The following is a 20,363-nucleotide window of genomic DNA, read 5'->3' as shown; positions in this document are numbered from 1 at the left end:
TTTCTCCCTCATGCATTTTTCCTTGGTATAATCCCTTCCAACGCCATCCATATTGCCACAAATGGCATGAGTTTTATCTTTGTTGATGCCTGAGTGTGTATGTATATGTGTGTGTGTGTGTGTGTGTGTGTGTATACCACATCTTCTTCATTCACTCCTCTGTTGAGCATTTACATTGTTTTTCATACCTTAGCTCTTGCAAGAAGTGCTTAAATAAACATAAGGTTGAAGGTTTCCTTTTGAATTAATGTTTTTGTGTTCTTTGGTAGATACCTAGAAGTGGAATTGCTGGGTCATATGGCTGACCCATTTTTACTGTTTTGAGGAACGGTCACACAACTTTCCATAGGGATTGGAGCAGGCTACATTCCCATCAACAATGTAAGAAGGTTCCTCTTTCTTCATACCTTCACCAGCACTTGTTGTTTTGTTTGTTTGTTTGTTTGTTTGTTTTTAATATGGGACATTCTCACAGGTATGAGGTGGTACCTCGTTGTGGTTTTGATTTGCATTTCCCTGATAATAAGTGATGATGAACATTTTTTCATATGTTTCTTGGCCATCTGCATGTCTTCTTCAGGGAAATGCCTATTTATCTCTTCTGCCCAATTTTTTTTAAGATTTATTTATTTATTTATACAAGAACCAGGGTACAGGCCAGATGTGCGGGAGGGTGAGAGGATTCACCAGAGACAGAACAGGGAACAGAACAGACAGAACAGGCAGACCGACGAAATACACTGCTGAGGGGAGCAGCGGGTGCAACGAGAGGTCTGACACACCATGTGGGAACCTCACCAGCCGGTGGGATCTAACCTGCACTGCAGAGGCTGCAGACAGCTTCACAGCACTATGCTCAACCATCTGCGCCACCAGGGGAGGCCCTGCCCACTTTTTGATCAGGCTGTTTGTTTTATTTTCATTCAGTTTCATAAGCTCTTTGCAGATCTATGATATCAGTCCCTTATCAGATGTATGATGTACAAATATTTTATACCATTCGTAGGATGTCTCTTTGTTTTGGTTACTGTCTTTCACTGTGCAAAAGCTTTTAAGTTTGATGTAGTCCAAGTTCTTTATATACAAGGTCTTAGATACAAGTCTTTCATGCATTTGGAGTTGATTTTCATGTATGGTGTGAGAAAGAAGTCTTGTTTCATTCTTTTGCATGTGGCAATTCAGTTTCCCCAACACCATTTATTGAAGATTAGTAATGCATAAATTTGTGGTTTTATTTCTGGACTCTCAGTTCTATTCCTTTGGTCCGTTTGTCTGTTTTTGTTCCAGTGCCATGCTGTTTTAATTCTGTGGCTTTATAGTACAGTTTGAATTCTGTAAATGTGATACCCCCATTCATCCCTTTTCTGATGTGTCAGCTCTGGCTATGTGGGGTGTTTTTGGCTCTATGTGAATTTCATTACTATTAATCCCATGTCTTTGAAGAATGCCATTAGATTTTCATTGGGAATGCATTGGACCTGCAAATTGCTTTGAGCAGGAGAGTTATTTTAACAATGTTGACTCTCCCTATCCAAGAACAAGGAATATCTTTCCAACTTTTCATGTCTTCTTAATTTTCTTTAACGATGTTTTATACTCTTCAGTATATAGGTCCTTCACATTCTTTATTAAATGTATTCCTAAGTATTAATTTCATTTGGTAAGATTTTAAATGAGACGACTTTCTTAATTTTTTCTTCTTTTAGCATATTGTCTGAATATATGAAGATAATTGATTTTTTATGTTGATTTAGTATCCTGTCACTTTGCAGAATTGGATTATTGTATTGGTTAGTCTTTATGTGAAGTCTTTGGGGTTCTCACTATATATTACTATAATGCCACTCCCTCATACTCTTCTTCTCCCCACGCCACCCACTGAGTGTCTCAGATCTATGGTCTTCTTTCAAGGGCCAGTCTTATGTTTGTGTTTATTTGATGCTTTGTTTGGTTTCTCTAGAGTCCATATATACTTATAGTAAATCTATTTTTATTCTTTTAAGGAACTTGCACACTTCATTCCATATGGCCTGGACTAGCCCATATTCCCACTAATAGTGTATGATGGTTCCTTTGTCTCCACGCCCTCCCCAGTGCTAATTTGTGTTTTTTTTTTTTTTCTGATATGGGCCATGCTCACAGGTGTGAAGTCATATCTCATTATGGTTTTGATTTGCATTTCCCTGATAATAAGTGATCATGACAATTTTTTCATATGTCTGTTGATCATCTACATGACTTTTTTGGAGAAGTGCCTATTTAGCTCTTCTGCCCATTCTTTGATTGGATTCTTTTGTTTTAGTTGAATTGTCTAAGAACTTTATAGATCTTTAATATCAATCCCCTATCAATAGTGTGGTGTGCAAATACTTTCTCCCATTCAGTAGGGCGTCTTTTTGTTTTGGTCACTGTTTCTTTTACTATACAGTTTTTCATCCTTGAGAATGATACTGGCCGTGGGTTTGTAATATATGTCTTATGTTATTTTTAAGATATGGTTCCATTTATTACCACTTTTTTATGCACTTCATCATAAATTGATGCTGAATAATATCAAATGCTTTCTCAGTATCTACTACTAACATCATAAGATTTTTTTCTTTCCTTTTTGTTGATATGGTGAGTTATATTGATTAAAATATGGATGATGAACTATCCCTGTATTGGTGGTATAAATCCCACTTGGTCAAGATGTACAATAATTCCAGTGCATTGTTAGATTCAGTTTGCTAAGAATGTTTGAGGAGTTTCCTGTGTTCATAGAGAGATTGGTCTGTAGTTTTAATTCTTTATGACATATTTGTATGTTTTGGTATTAATGTTCAGCTCATAATGTGTACTTGGAAATATTCCCTCATTTTTTTTTATTTTTGAAAGAGTCTGTGCATGTTCCAGATCTTAATGGAAATGCTTTCAGCTTTTCACCATTGAGAATGATACCAGTTATGGTCTTGTCATATATGGCTTTATGATGTTGAGGTATGTTCCTTGTATCCCTAGAATTTCAAGGGCCTTTATCATAAATCGTTGTTACACTTTGTTGAAAGCTTTCTTAGCATCTATTGATAATGTCATATGTCTTTTATATTTCTTTTTGTTGATGTGCTGGATTACATTGATTGATTTTCGGATGTTGAACCATACTTGTGTCCCTGGAATAAATCCTACTTGGTCATGGTGAATTATCTTTTCTTTTCTTTTTTTTTTTGAGGGGATTTCAGTGCTTGCAAACTCCATAAGATTCTTAGGGAGAATGTCTTTATTTCTTCATTGTATCTGAAGGAGACTTTTGCAGGATGGAATATTCTTGGCTGGAAATTTTTTATTTTGGATTATTTTGAATATGTCATTCCACTCTTGCAGTGTTTCCTCAGAGAAGTGTGATTTAGCTTAATTGGGACTCCTTTGTAGGTTATCTGTTATTTCCCCCCTTGCCAGCTTCATTATTTTTTACCTTTCTTGGACTCTTGAAGTTTTCTAATACATGTCTTACTGTAGTTTTCCTGTTCTCTATGTATCTTGGTATTTTTCAAATTTCCTGCTTTTCTAAATTCTATTCCTTCTTCAAGTTTGGGAAGTTTTCTTCCATTTTTTTTAATAAATTTTATTTTTATATTCCCCACACAATTGAAACCCCCTTATTTTGACCCCAATCTTATGGATACATTGTTGGATTTTGAGAGCTAAAATTTTATTGCAGATTTTTGCATCAGTGTTCATTGGAGAGATTGGCCTTGTCCTTGTTTGGTTTTGATATTAATGTAATGTTGGCTTCATAGAACGTGTTTGGTATGATCCCCTCCTTCTCAATTTTTTGAGGATAGCCACTAGTTTGTTTCTGAATCCATCTGTTCCTGGGCTTTTGTTTTTCGGAAGGGTTTTGATTACCATTTCAGTTTCACTGCTTGTAATTCGTCTGTTTAGGGGATCTATTACATTTTTATCTAGCTTTGGGTGATTGTAAATTTGTAAGAATTTGTCCATCTCTTCTAGATTGTTGAATTTGTTTGCATATAACTGTTCATAGTAGTTTGTGATTATTCTTTGATTTCTGCTGAGTCTGTTGTGATTGCTCCCCTTTCATTTGTGATCACTCTCACCATTTCCTATCAATATAATATTGGAAGTCCTAGCCAGAGCAATAAGAAAAGAGAAAGACATACAAGGAATCCAAATAGGGAAGGAAGAAGTTAAACTATCAATATTCACAGATGATATGATAATATCAAAAACTCCACAGAAAAACTAATCAATTAGTTAAGTAAAATAGAAGGATACACAACAACACACAAAAATCAGTATCCTTCCTATACACAAAAAAATCAATCAGAAGAAGAAGAAATCAAGAAAGCCATCACTTTTATTATTGAAACAAACAAAAAAAATACTTGGGTATAAACCTAACCAAAGAGGTAAAGGACCTAGACAAAGAAAACTATAAAACACTGTCAAAAGAAATAGAAGAAGACACAAAGAAGTGGACAGACATCCCCTGCTAAATGGATTGGAAGAATTAACATTATCAAAATGGCCATCCTACCAAAAGCAATTACAGATTCAATGCTATTCCAATAAAAATTTTAATGACATTCTTCAAAGAAATAGAACAAATATTGATGAAATTCATATAAAGCCACAAAAACCCTGAATAGCCTGAGCTTTCCTGAATAAAAAAAAAAAAAAAAGAAGGGAATGGAGGTATCACACTCCCAGACTTCAAACTATACTACAAAGCCATAATAATCAAAACTGCATGGAATTGGAACAAGAACAAACACATGGACCAATGGAACTGAATAAACCCACAGATTTACGGTCAACTAATCTTTGACAAAGAAGCAGTGAATATGCAATGGAGCAATGAAAGTCTGTTCAATAAATGGTACTGGGAAAACTGGGTCGCTACATGCAAATGAATGAAGCTTGACAACTACCTCACACCATGCACAAAAACCAATTCAAAATGGATTAAGAACTAGACATAAGACCTGAAACCATAAAATATATAGAAGAAAATACAGGTGAAACACTACATGACATACATCTCTGTAACATCTTTAAAGACACATCACCCAAAGCAGTGATAGTGAAGGCAAAGATAAATAGCTGGGACTACATCAAATTAAAAAGTTTCTGTATAGAAAAAGATACAGTAACCAAAATAAAGAGATACCACACCTATTGGGAGAACATTTTTGCATACAACACTAATGGTAAAGGACTGATCTTAGAAATCTACAAAGAGCTGATGAGACTCAACAAAGTAAATAATCCAGTCAAAAAATGGGAAGAAGAGCTAAAAAGAAACTGCTCCAAATGACCAACAACCATATGAAAAAATGTTCAGCATCACCTGTAATCAGGGAAATGCAAGCCAAAACTACAATGAGATACCATCTTACACCAGTGAGAATGGCACATATTAAAAAAGAAAAACTATCAACAACAAATGTTGATGAGGTTGTGGAGAAAAAGGAACTCTCCTGAACTGCTGGTGGGAGTGCTAACTGTTCCAACCACTATGGAAAGCTGTGTGGAGATTCCTCAACCTGCTAAAGATGGAGCTTCCATATGATCCAGCAATTCTACTCCTAGGTATTTACCCAAAGGACATAGAAACATTAATTCAAAAGGGCACCTGCACCCCTATGTTTATAGCAGCACAATTTACAATAGCTAAGCTATGGAAACAACCCAAATGCCCAAAAATAGATGATTGGATGAAGAAGATGTGGTATATATACACAATGGAATATTACTCAGCAATCAAAGAAGATAAATCCATGCAATTTGCAGCAACATGGATGGAGCTGGAAGGGATCATGCTCAGAGAAATAAGCCAGAAAGAAAAAGAAAAATTACTGCATGGTCTCACTCATAGCAGGAATTTAGAAAACCTAAATTAGGGACCAGGAAAAAGACTAACTATAATAAAGTAAAAATTAAAATCAACAAGTAACTGCTATTCAACTATAAATCAGAGACACACTACAGGGGGAGGAGGGAGTAGGATCAAAACATGGGAGTGGGAATTATATGGGGACAATAACCAAGATGAAAATGCATACATTGTGCAAAATGATATAAAATCTATGAAATTAAAAAATAACAATAATAAATAAATAAAAGAATCTGTACATGAAAGTAATTTGTGCATCTTTGAAAGTTTGATAGAACTTACTTATGAAGTGATCTGGTCCTAAACTATTTTTTGCAGAGGTTGATTGATTACTGTTTCAATTTCCTTGCTTGTGATTGGTTCATTTTGTGTCTCTATTTCTTCCCTATTCGGTCATGGTTGACTGCATAATTCTAGTACTGTCCATATCATCTAGGTTGTTGAGTTTGTATGCATATAAATGTTCATAGTAATTTCTGGTTTTCCTCTGAATTTCTGAAGACTCTGCTATAATTTCTCCTTTTCCTTTTTTGATCCTATTTATTTGTATTTTCTCCCTCATTTTCATATGAGCCTAGCTAGAGATTTCTCTATTTTGTTTATTCTTCCAAAGAACTGTATTTTGTGTATTCTTTCAAAGAACAAAGGCTTTAATGTCATTGATCTTTGGAACCATCCCTGGGTCCCAACTCCAACTAGCAGTGGAGAGAGCTGCGTGGCCAGCCCATAGTGCATTTCTCACCACCCCACCCAACAACAGACACCTTCATACCAAGATTCCAGCCTTGACCAGACTCAGGTATGGTGAGCTGTATGGACATCCCACAGCTAGGCCTGCTGTAACAGGGTGGTCCCCAGTAGAGGGGGAGGTTCCAAGTTCCCTGCCCCACCCAAAAGGAGGGTGGAGCTGAGCAGAGAGAAGAGGCTGCAGAGGAGACTGAGGAAGGAAGGAAGCAGGATGGAGCCAGAAGGAGACCTAGAGGAGGCACATGGAGCAGAGAGACACATGAAGAAATTGTGCTTGCCTTTTGGTCGTGGACTGGGTGACACAGATGTGGGTGAGACCCGTGGGGAGGTGACAACGGCAGCTTTTATCTTGATTTTGATTTTTCTCTTTTCCTTCCGGGCTTGTCTGGTTGTTTCTAACCCCTTTCTGTGGGTCCCCACTGGAAGATGCCTTAGACTTGTGGCAGGCTTTGGGGCCTTGCTCTGGGCCAATCCCATTTGGATGGAGTTTTACCCACAAGAGGACAGGTAACTTTGGGTGCTTCATTTAGAAACTAGATTCTGTGCTTTTCCTGTATTGTTTCCTAGTTTTATTAAAGTTCCTTCCCATTAAAGTCTCATATGTTTTGTGTTGATGCGGCGGATGGCAGAACCCATTTTGCATAGTCAGGTTTGCAGGGTTTGGGCTGCCCCTCTCCCTGTCCTGGAACACTGCCACCCCACATAGCCACCAATGCCATGATACCCAGATCTCTACCTTAACCAGAAATGCAGGGGGAGCTGTATGGCTTTCCATCCTATCATATACAGAGTTCAAAACTGCCATAATTAACAAAATCAAAGAACTGGAACAATGCATAGGAAATTCAGAATAGCAGTTTAGAGATATGTAAGACACTCAGAAAAGCAAATACATGTTATGAGAAATACAATCCATGAACAAAAGATAAAATAGAATCTCTAAAAAAGAAAATAATAGAAATGCAAAGAAGTAGAAGATCAAAGGATGAGATGAAAAACTCTGGATAATGCCTAGGAAATAGGATAAAACAAATGGAAGAATAAATCAGTGAGCTCAATGATTAAGATGGGAAAGATTCAAAATAGAAAAAGAGAGCTACAAGGGGAAAAATAAAGCAACAATTTAACAATTACCTGACACCATGGAGAAAGAAAATATAATAATGATAGCCATCTCAGAAAGAAAAGAGAGCAGGAAGGGAAATGAAGAACTATTTAAAGAAATAATAGAAGAAAACATCTCAAACTTGCAGAGGGAAATGTACGAACAAATACAAGAAGTCATAGAAACACCAAGCTACTTAAACAAAAGGAAAACTACAGCAAGACACATAAAAGTAAAACTTCTGAGAGTCTAAGACAAAGAAAAAATCATGAAGCTGACTAGGATGAGGAAATAATAACCTGTAAAGGAACCCCAATTAGATTAATATCATACTTCTTGAAGAAGCACATGGTCAGGTATAGAATGGAGTGACATTCAAAATCCCCCATGATAAAAATGTCCAACCTCAAATATGCTATACTATAAAGCTCTCCTTCAAATTTGAGGAAGGAATAAAGATCTCAGACAAACAAAATTTTAAAGAGTTTACAACAATGAACACTCCCCTCCAAGAAATAATGAAAGGAACTTTAGTATGTATGCAAATACAAAAAATTAACAAATACAAAAAAACACAATTATGCAAACACAAAACTATTGATACAATGGCAGCAGCAAACTTTCATATATCAATATTCACTCTAAATATAAATGGACTTAACTCATGAATAAAATAACTAAGAGTATTATGTTGGATCAGGAAATAAAATTCAACTTTCTGCTGTCTCTAAGAAACACACATAATTTCCTAGCATAAAATGACTGAAATTAAAGGGTTAACAAACAATTCAACAAGCAAACAGCACCCAAAAGAAGGCAGAGACAACCATATTTATATCAGATAATATAGCCTTCCAACTTAAAAAGTAACGAGACAGGGATATACACTTTATAATTATTAAGGAAACAATACAACAGTAAGACCTAACAGTCATCAATATATACTTACCAATGAAGGAACATCACAATACATTCAGAAATTATTATTAAATAGTAAAACAGAAATTGGGGAAAATATATAGGTGGTTGGAGTCTTCAACATACCACTTTCACCAATGGATGGATCAATGATACAGAAAATAAATAAGGATAAAATTGCCCTAAACAAAGGACTAGCTCTCATAGATTTATTATAAGGCACAACTTGCCATAAAAAACTGAATACACATTTTTCTCAAGTGGACACAGATCATTCTCCAGGATTGAGCTCATATTGGGTTACATTATAAGTATCAACAAACTTATGAAGCATGAAATTGTATCAAGTATCTTCTCTGACAATAAAGGCATCAAACTAGAATCAACAACAACAACAAAAAAGAAATATTCTAATGCATAGAGACTAAAGAACACACCATGGGAAGCCACTTGGGTAATGAAGAAAACAAAGAAAAAAGTAAAAATGTACCATGAGACAAATGATAAGGAGGACACACCTTTCTAAAATATATGGGACACAGCAAAAGCAGTATTAAGAGGGGAGTATATAGCAATAAAGGACCATGTCAAGAAATAAGAAAGCCCAAATTAATAATCTTGTCACTCATCAAGGAATTTGAAAAAGAAGACCGAAGAACTCAAGTTAGTAGAAGGAAAGAAATAATAAAAATCAGAGCAGAAATAAATGACATATCTTTACTTTTGAATCAAAGTTCCTATAAGAAACATCTGCATTCATTTGGCAAGTGGTGAGTAAATTAATTTCTAAGTCACATGATGCTTTGGAGCTGAGAACTGAGGGAGTGGTCAATTTGCTCTCAGTAAGTAGTAGGTTAGTTAAAATACTTCCAGAAACTGACCTCTGCCTTCCAGATCCACAGTGAGCCCCTGCTTCACGTGTTCCTGGATCAACTGAAGTGTGTGCTCAAAAATTTCCCCTGCTCTTGCCGTCTCTACAGTAAATGGGTCTTGCGGATAACGAAACAGAGCCAGCAGATCACTGGGGTTGTGAGGTTTTCTGCAAATAACAAAAGACATTACTGTTTGCAGGCAAAAATGGGCAGAATCTGAATCACATATATGCTGAGCATTTAGGAATATAGTTCCCAAAATCTGAGAATGGAAGATTTGCCATCAGAATATAAGTTTCACAAAGTGCTATGTTTCTCTCTCCAAATGTCAGTAACAGTGCTGAACTCAAAATATACAGTTCAATTAATTAATCATTTGCATAATAGTTTTCTATAAAAATTAATATCTTTGGGGCCTCCCCTGGTGGCGCAGCAGTTGAGCACTGGGCTGTGAGTCTGCCCGCAGCCTCTGCAGCGCCGGTTCGTTCCCCAGCCGCTAGCGAGTGTCCCACAAAAAAAAAAAAAAATTAACATCTTTGGAGGGAGTTATAAACTTGTGGATTATAAGCATATAATCCACAGTCTAGGGGACTCAGTAAACTTTCTGAAACAGTGTTAAACACTTAGGTTGTAGGTCTTGGCACTTTCTGTCCTCTCTTTCCCTAAAGTTAGCAGCCTGAAAATTCCCCTTTACTTTTAAAACCCTGTTCAGGCATCAGTCTCCCTATAAAGTCTACTGGCTCTGACAGGCTGCTGTCTTCTCTACTGCTATATTTACCGCGCAAGAAGATGTACTTAAACTTCAGTATTTAAACTATTGATATGTTATCTCCTATACTGAAGAAAGACTGTATTAGGAATAGGAGGCTGCCTTGTTTACCTTTGTATCTCAAGTACCAAGCCTACTGATCAACACAGTAGTCATTTTGACATAGCTGGAGAACTAAACTAAATAGGTTAAAATGAATATTTGAGTCCATGAGATTTGGGTCAACTGAGACATTGAGTTATTTTGTCTGGAATCATAATACTATATATCATAGGTTAGTAGCAATAATATTAATAACTTACTTTAATTGATTTTGTTTTATGTGCTAGACACAGTGAGACACTTGATTTCTGTTATTCAATCCTCCTAGTAAGTACATCCATGTTACCCCAATTTTATATGCAAGAAGACTGAGGTACAGAGGTTTAAACTTCCCCAAGTTCACCCAGATAGAAAATGATGGAGTAAGGAATCACAAAAATAATATTAATAAGTTGTATAACTCTAGGACAAAAATTCATCACCACCACACCATACTGTTCATCAATAAACAGAAGCAGTACTTGCTGATGACATTTTAGGGATTTCCTTTCTTACCAATAACTGTGAGGATTGGGTTTATATTTTACTTGACTATGAAGATAATAATGTTTTCCTTAATACATTCAGGTGTTGCAAAGCAAGTCAGTTACTTTCATCAGGGGACTTTACAAAACTGGAAATTTTCTCTAGTTTAAGGATATTCTGACTCAAAGCTGGAAGGGAACATGCTCAGTGAAATAAGCCAGAAAGAAAAAGAAAAATACTGGATGGTCTCAATTATAGCAGGAATGTAGAGGATCCAAATAAAGGATCAGGAAAAAAACTAATCATAATAAAGTAAAAATCAAAATCAACAGGCAACTATAAATCAAAGACATACCATGGTGGGGGGGAGTAGGATCAAAACAAGGGTGGGATGAGCATAAGGGACCATGGTGATAGTTCACTGGTGAGTGGGTGGTGGGAATTTTATGGGGACTATAACCAAGATGAAAATGGATACATTGTACAAAAATGAAAAATTATGTAAAAAATATATCAAATAATTTAAAAAATAATATATAAAAAAAACAAAGTGCCACATATCCAAGCAAAAATTTTCACTGTGGGCTACCAGTGTATAACAAGATGTTCAATATGACAATCACATCCAATCCATTGATTGGCAGGAACACTGACTCTGACACTGTTAGGTGTTGGCATATAACCACTCCATTGTGTGAGATCTACAGGGGAGGCATATAGAGTGGATCTTTGACATAAGTTACTGCCTACAGGAAACAAATTTCCCTATATTTGAAGCTGACTGACAATGATGGTAAGCCCAGAGAGTAATACATGCACACAGGCTGAAGAAAACACACTTTGGTCCACTTCTGCTGTTGTGACTTAAAAACTAAGCAGAATTGAAATAAAAACAATTTAGTAATAAAAGTAAAATAAATTCTTACTGTGAAAATAAATGTCTTCGTGTGGAGTTAATTGCACTGTCAACTCTCTGTACAGCATCAAGAATGGATGATTCAACAAATTCATCACCAGCTTGTCTTCCCTGTATTGCTTTGAAAATCAATTCCATGATTACAAACATCAAACAAACCTTCAAGTTAGGAATAATGTGAGAAAATTATGTTACCATAAAATCTAAGTCAATAAGAATGTTACACTGTGTCCACACGATACTGTCCATTGCAGAGAGGTAGGTAATTATTCTGAACAAAATTTATCAAGAATAACAGCATTATTTGGATACTTAAGGCATTCCTAACTATCTTTCTTCCAAAACATGTAGAATTATGTGAAATATTTTCTTTTTTACAACACTGAAGTAAATGAGATTCAAGTGTGTTAGCAATTTGTCATCTTGGAGAAGATATGAAATGCATATCTCTTCACCCACCTTGTTTCAACATTAGCATTAAAACAAAATCATATCTCTATAGAGCAAGAACTGAACTCTCAGTAAATAATTCATGTGGTTTCTATAGCTCTTTTAACTTGTGAGAATTCTGTCGACATGAATATTATAGACAAAGGAAATTTTTCACTTAATGTTGATAATATTCAACATTTTACATCTTCTCCAGATGATGGTTTATGAAATATAGACTTAAAGGAAAAAAAAGTGTTCAATGAAACATCATGGATAAATATTTAAAACACATAAAGGAAAAACAATAAATACCAATATTATTTTGTATTTTTTGAGATTATTAAAAGTATGATAAAATTTATATGACATTTAAAGCAATAACTTTTGGCACTGTTAAATACTGAAAACATGATTATTATGTCTTCAAAAATGATTTTGAAAATAATATCTTTAAAGAAAAATAAGACATGAAATATGCAAATGTACTAAAACAATATAGCATGGAATTGTTATATATGTAAATATATACACATTTACATACTACTAAATATACATGTAATAATATATGTATTAAATATAGAGTACATATATGTGTACACATATTTTTCTTTATCCATTTTGTTATAGATGAGTCCAAACAACATTCCATCTCTGGACATTATAAAAAATAATTCTTTATACTAGGATAATATACAAAAAATTTTGGTTCATTGTCCTAAAATGGTCACTAACAAAAATATTAAAAATAAGCTATTATGGTTATTGTAAAATCAGACTCTATCAAAAGACATTTTTGGTAAACTAAATTATGTGTAGTTGTTATGAGGCTGTTTAACTCAGCCTTTATCAGACTTGGATGTAAGAACCCGAAACCATAAAATGCAGAGAAGAATCCACAGTCAAAACACTCTACAACATGACTTCAGATAGTATTTGGGGACTATAGCAAAAGTAAACAAATAGGACATCAAACTAAAAAACTTATTGACAGTGAAACCATCATTAAAACAGAAGGCCAGGGGACTCCCTGGTGGTGCAAGGGGTTAAGACACAGCCTATGAAGCTGTCTGCAGCCTCTGCAGCACGAGTTAGATCCCCAGCCAGCCAGGGAGCAAACCAGATGGCATAGCAGACCTCCCCTGACTCTCCCGCTGCTCCCCTCAGCATTGTATTTCAGTAGATCTGCCTGTTCTGTTCCCCATTCTGTCTCTGGTGAATCATCTCACCCTCTGCACCTCTGGCCTGTACCCCAGCTCTTGTATGCATGCATGCATGCATGAATAAATAAATCTTTGAAAAAAATCATAATGAATGGGAGAGAATATTTACCAATAATAGATATAAGCAGCTAATATCTAAGATCCAAAAAGAACTCATATAGCTAAACAAACAAACAAAAAAAAAACAGCCCATTCCAAAATTGTATAGAAGACCTAAATAGACATTTCTTCAAAGAAGACATACAGATGCCCCACAGGCACTTGAAAATTTGTTTATCATCACTTATCTTCAGGTAAATGTAAATCAAAACCAGAATGAGGTACCACCTTATACCTGGGAGAATGGCCCTATCAGAAAGACAAGAAACAACAAATGTTGGCAAAGATGTAGAGAAAGAAGAACACTTGTACACTGCTGGTAGGAATGTAGCCTGGTCTAGACCCCATGGAAATCAGTATGGAGGTTTCTCAAAATATTATATATAGATCTAAAAATAAATCCTTCAGTCACACAACTTGTTATCAACCCAAGGATTCACAAACATTAATTCAAAAGGTCATCTGCAGCTCTAATTTCATTGAAGAACTAGTTACAAAAGCCAAGCTATATATTCAATTACAGATGAGTGGATAAAGAAGATATGGCATATTTACACAATGGAAAACTAGTCAGGTATGAGAAGCAATGAACTTCTGCCATTTGCAAATGCATGAATGGAACTGAGGAGATAATTCTAAGTGGAAACATCAGGAGAAAGACTGGGTAGTTTTACTCATATGTGAAATAATGAAATGGTTTCATTCAGAAATAATGGGTGGTTTTACTCATATGTGAAACATACAGAAATAAAACAAAGGGTCATACAAAACTAAACCAAAAGCAACTCTAAAGATCTGATAGACTTTAGACTTGAGGGTGCCATAAAGACAGGGAGAATATTTTGAAGGACTCTGGGTGTTTTGCTAATGGGTGGGGTGTGGTATCATTTCATTTGAAGGGTTGTGAACCTATACCTCTCAATTTTATACAGTATGTAAGCAAGTATTACTACAATAGAAATAATATAGATAAGAACTGTCATTAAGGCCTCCCCGGTGGTGCAGCGGTTGAGCGCCGGCTTGCAAAGCTACCCGCAGCCTCTGCAGCACCAGTTCTATCCCCAGCCGCAGGGCGAGGGTCCAACATGGCGCGCAGACCTCTCCTGCCGCCCACTGCTCCCCTCAGCAGTGTACTTCGGTCCTTCTGCCTATTCTGCTCCCTGCTCTGGCTCTGGTGAATTCTCTCACCCTCCCGCGCTTCTGACTGTACCCAGTGCTTGTATAAATAAATAAATAAATCTTTAAAAAAAAAAGAACTGTCATTTTTATGACCACAATATTGAGATGCTGCAAGGCTGTGTTTCCTTTACTAATGTAAAACATGTTGGATTGGCTATAAATTAGCCAAAGATAATTGAAAACAAAGACGAATTCATTGACTTGATTATATGAAACAATTTGCAATCAACAAAAGATTAAAATAGATTGTATATATACAAATAATAAAATAGGTCTCAAAATTTTCAATTTCTAAATCTTACCCATAATTAATATTGCTTTGTAACACATTAAGAAAACATATATCAGGCATATTATTAAAAGGAAAGCTTTGAGAATTAATGTACATAGCAGATAGTCAGAGTTACCTCAGAAAATAAAATTTAAAGTATTGATGTTTTGTATACCATTTTATACTTATAAGAAAATAAAAATATTGATCAATATCAAATTTTGGCATGTGTTAGATTTTGTTCAGTAATTATTTTGTTTTCTTTTTACTTAGTGAAATTACTTATATACATACTCTCACGCTGGAATCTCTTTTCCACATCTACATCCAGAGAAATTCTCATGCAAATGCATAATGACTATAAATCAGAATATCCATTGCAACTTTGTGTGGAAAGAATTGGAGAAAATTATACAGCAATGGAAGTGTGTGTGGCTGGATGCATGCATGGACGGATGCTAAAAAGAGTGTTTAATGTAAAAATTAGAAAACTGAGATTACCATAAAATGATTTAAGAGTTAATTGTATTATAATTGTTACAAATACAATGACCATGATGAAACTGGGCTTTGGTCACAAGAAGGAATAAACCAATTAAGTTGCTAAACAATGGAATATTATGTGTGAATAAAAAAGATAAACTCGTGTCATTTACAGCAATATGGATGGACATGGGAGAGATTATGCTAAGTGAAATAAATCAGAAGGAAAAAGATAAATACCACATGGTTTCATTTATATGCAGACTATAGAGAAGTAAAAAAAAAGTGTCAGGCAAAATAAAAAGACAAAACTTGCAAGCTGACCATATATTTGAGTCATATAGCATGGGAGGAAGAGGGAAAGGTCTCAAAATAGGAGAGGGAAGAGCACTGTATTGAAGTGTATTAAAGCAACTGTATTGATGGATACAGGTGCTGTGGGGGTGGGAGAAGTACAGGGACTACACTGGAGGGAAGAAATCAAATATGATCCAAAAATTAACAAAGATGTAAGAAAATAAATATACCAAGCGGGAAATCAATCAAAATCCAATGATCATGAGAAAACTGAATATTCTCAATATAATTACATGTATCTGATTGTGATGTGGCAAAAAAAAAAAAGTAAGAATGATTCTATTTAGTCTATGGCACTTACTTGGAAAAAAGCAACTGAGATCAATCAAATCAATCTATGCTGGTATATATGCTGAATTGATTATTTGATTAAGATGTTAGCCTTTCTAAGTTCTGCTTTCTCCTTCACTTGGGAAATTAACCTCAAGTATAGAAAGTGGCCTGAATTACGTGCTCATATACGTGACAATTATTGTCATCATCCCTTTGTGCAATATATGCTTTCAAAGTCTGTTTGTATTTGGAAGAAAAAATAAAATTGTAGGTGAGATTGAGTTACCACAGTGCACAGCGGTATTGAGATGCTACCTGTCAAAAGGCTGTTCACTGTGGCAGAAAGAATTTGGCAAGAGAAATTGCAATTTAAGGAAAACATTGTTCAGCAGGTTAGTCTAAATTTTATTTGTTTGATAGTTTTGCTTTGATGGTATGTGGTAAAATAGTTTTTGCTGTTATAGATGTACAAACTTTATAAGCATAGGAATTTTACATATTTTCTTCATATTTTGACTCATTCATAAAATGGTAATAATATCTCTTCAGCATATAATTGAAGCCTGATGTAGTCAACAAATTTGGTTATCACATAAAAGGGCTTTCAAAGTTCTTTGAAAACTGCATGTCACAATGGAAGTACAAGGTTTCTTTCAGTGAATATTGTGTTCTAAACCATTAGGTAATATACATCCTCACATAGTAACCAACTGATACTGTGTTGTCACAGAATACCTTTTAATGTAACTTGCTATTTCTCTGTATTAATAAGAACTAACAATTGAGATTCATGAAAAGGAGAAAGTAACATGACTTGGCATAATATGCAAATATTCTTAGAAATAATAAAAATCTAAAGGGCACAAATAAAAATCTTATAAAAGTTGTTTGTTTATAAAATCCTAAAACCACATTAAATATGTAATATTCTCATATGGAAAATATTCTTGGTAACATTGTCTTTCTAACTTTAATGTAATTTTAATTATGAACTTTTAAAAAGTTTTATAGTTTTAAGTTAAAATTATTTATTCATTCACTTTCAGTATTGTTTTATTCAGTTTGGCACAAATTGCAAAAAAAAAATCCATAAATTTCTGCAGAAAAGAAGCAAATTCAGTTTATTTGGGGTACATTAATGTCTTTGTCCCAAAAAAAGTCAATTAAAGGCATAAGGGACAGAATGATAAGAATATTCTGAGTATATTTTCTATCTCTTCATGCAAATTTTTCAGAAGTAGAAAAAGAACTAGATAATTTGTCTTTCTTAAATCTTAGGGTGAATGAAAAGGAATAAGTCCCCAATAAGGTTTCAAAATTAATACATTGAAAATTATCTAATGAACATTTACTTTCAAATTCTGTCCCTGTTTCAGCTCCTTTGAGGATAAAATCAAAAGATAAATCTGGATCCTTTCAGAAAAAGGAAGCTTAAGTCAAATAACCACCATCATCTCTGTGCCATTGTGTTCTATTAAAGACTTGGCCCTGGCTGAGCCAGTTCTGGGGACAGAACCCAGAGCAGGGATACTGAAATGAAGCAGCTGTGCTCTCACTGTCACTTCCACAGCAAAATGACCTCAATCAAAGCTGAGTCTCTTCCACAATGCCCAAATGGTTTTGAGAATTCTTTACCTCATCCTCCCCTTGTCAGAGAAAACCAGCCAGATAATGCAACCCTCAAAACTTAATAGGTTGCATCACATTAAATCTTCCCCCTAGAAGAATGACCTTGACTATTGCTGACATTGACACTTACCCAGCATGCAAATTGACATTAATGACTGCCTTTGTGATATAATTTTCTTGAACAGCAATGAATCTGCCTTATTCATCATTTTGCATTGTTAAATATGTAAATGGATTCCTGCAGGCACCACTGTTTTTTCATAGACTGAAAAAGACATAGTATTTTTCTTTTTTTTAAAAAATTGGTTTTGGTATCCAAGATACACCTTTTATTGTGATTATTTGTTTTTGAACAAATTCATATTTGTTCAATACAATTTATTAGGTATAAGATACAGATAAAATGGAAACTATTATAGGTTGAAAGAGAATTTAGAAAATTTTTTATTATGAAAGTCTAAATAATGAAAGGATGAACTATAGAAGAGTTAGTCTTGGAGAGAAGAGAAATAGAAAAGAAGCAGTATCTCAGAGGAAGAACTGGTGAGAGGTGGTAGTTGGGTAAAAGGAGGAGAATAAGAAGGATTAGGCAGATGTTAGCCTTGCTGTTTATGCAAATATGGATGAAATTGAGATTAAAGGACCACTGGACACATACAAGACCTTGAGTGAAAATGAATTCAGATTAGATTATGTTCCAGATCAGGTTGTTTAAAAATATTTGTCTGTGTGTGTGTACGGCATTGTTCATTTTTGTACAATGTTTGATTTCTCTTAGGTGTAGTCACCATGAAATTCTCACCACCAAGTCACCCGTGAACCGTCACTATAATCCTTGTGCTCTTCCAAAAATAGATGACTGGGACCTCCCTGGTGGTGCAAGGGGGTAAACACTGCACTATGAAGCAGTTCACAGCCTCTGCAGCATGACTTCGATCCCCCATCTGCCAAGGAGCAAACCACAAGGTGAAGCAGACCTCTCCTGTCTCACATGCTGCTCCCCCCAGCAGTGTGTTTCAGTCAGTCTGCCTGTTCTGTTCCCCACTCTGTCTCTGCTGGGTCCTCACACTTCCCCATATCTCTGACCTATACCCCAGGTCTTGTATGCATAAATAAATAAATCTTTAAAAACAAAACAAAACAAAAATAGATGACTGGACCAAGAAGATGTGGTATATATACACAATGGAATACTATTCAGCAATTAAAAAGGATAAACTCATGCCACCCAGATCAGTTTTTAACTTTTAGAATTGGGTATATGGTGGGTGAAACCAAATTAAATATCCAACAATTAGATACCAAATAAGAATTTCAGAAAGGATGACATTGTTTAGATTTATTTTTATATAATTGGAAACAGTGTAGGAATATTGTCTGTGCTTTATAATTTTCATTCAATGAATTCTGTGTCACCATTTCAATTCTAGCCTAGTCCAAACATTAAAATGTATCAATGGTAATTTCTATTGTGTAGACATGCTATAAGCTACTTCCTGACTATTATTGCACATATGAATTCTATCATAGAAACAGAAATTCTGTGACAAGAATGACTCTTAAGTGTATGTAATTCTACCTTTCTAAAAACTAAGAAAATTATAGTTATAAATAAATAAGGTACTCAAAATGATTAAGTCTGATTATGTAATCCAAGATTCTTTCCCACTATCTTACTTTTCCAATCTTTAATAAATATATCTTGTGTCCTTATACTGAACAATTTTAATCAGCAAGATTGAGTCTTACATGTCACACTACTTAACAGTATGTCTATATATATTTGTAGAGAAATACATGTATGTATATAAATACATATATTTGTATCTCCATATATTTAAGGTCTTAAGGAAAATGAGTTAAAATCAGGCTTTTTTCACCTTCTACACAACAGATAGTCCATCCCTTTAAATGCTGTGTTTTCTACCATTCAGACATGTGGCAAATAACAGATGGACCTTACATTTCTAACAATGTATTGGTTGTGTGGCTGTGCACACTTAAAGGGGGCTGGGCAGTGGAGTTGTTATTCTGCCTCTCTCACTGTTGGAGTCTCTCACTCTCTCTGCCTACCTGTGAATATGGTCCCCTGTTTCAGCATTAAAGGCCTGCAAATTCCAGTGAAGTCTCCAAATTCTATTTTCATCTACAAGAATTGACTGAACCTGCCAGGCTTGGGATGGATGCACAACAGAGGTGTTAAAATAAATTATGGTTTAAGTAAAATTAACATTTTAATTGGAATTAAAATGTGTAGCATTCACATGCTAAATACTATCTAGACAAAGAACTGTGTGGATATTTGCCAATGTAAAACACATTAAGGACATCCTAAAGAAGAGGATGGATTCTCAATAAATTTAAATCTACAAAATCTATAACAATTTATTAAGTTTATGAGAAGCGGTGAAGGAAATTCCATGGGAAATACACCTGAGGGAGGGGGGTTATTATTTAAAAATGAACAATGAGGAATCTCCACACAGCTCTCCATAGTGGTTAGACCAGTTTGCACTGCACCAGCAGGGCAGGAGAGTTCCTTTTTCTCCACATCCTCACCAGCATTTGTTGTTGCTAGTTTTTTTTAATATGTGCCATTCTCACTGGTGTAAAATGGCATCTCATTG

At 35.0% G+C, this 20,363-nt stretch overlaps 1 protein-coding gene across 1 annotated transcript in view; it reads right to left on the bottom strand.

Annotated features, from left to right (window-relative positions):
• PXDNL (peroxidasin like) overlaps positions 1-20,363 on the bottom strand; it is a gene marked incomplete at both ends in the record, with an annotated part of 520,299 nt that overhangs the window by 105,261 nt on the left and 394,675 nt on the right. The window contains 2 exon segments of the mRNA XM_084230567.1: positions 9,551-9,708; positions 11,804-11,912. Of these exon segments, the coding sequence (XP_084086693.1) occupies positions 9,551-9,708; positions 11,804-11,912 (267 nt within the window).

This window comes from Talpa europaea, assembly GCF_964194135.1.
Source record: "Talpa europaea genome assembly, chromosome: 3".
Taxonomy (NCBI): domain Eukaryota; kingdom Metazoa; phylum Chordata; class Mammalia; order Eulipotyphla; family Talpidae; genus Talpa; species Talpa europaea.
This window is presented reverse-complemented; position numbering and strand designations above follow the sequence as displayed.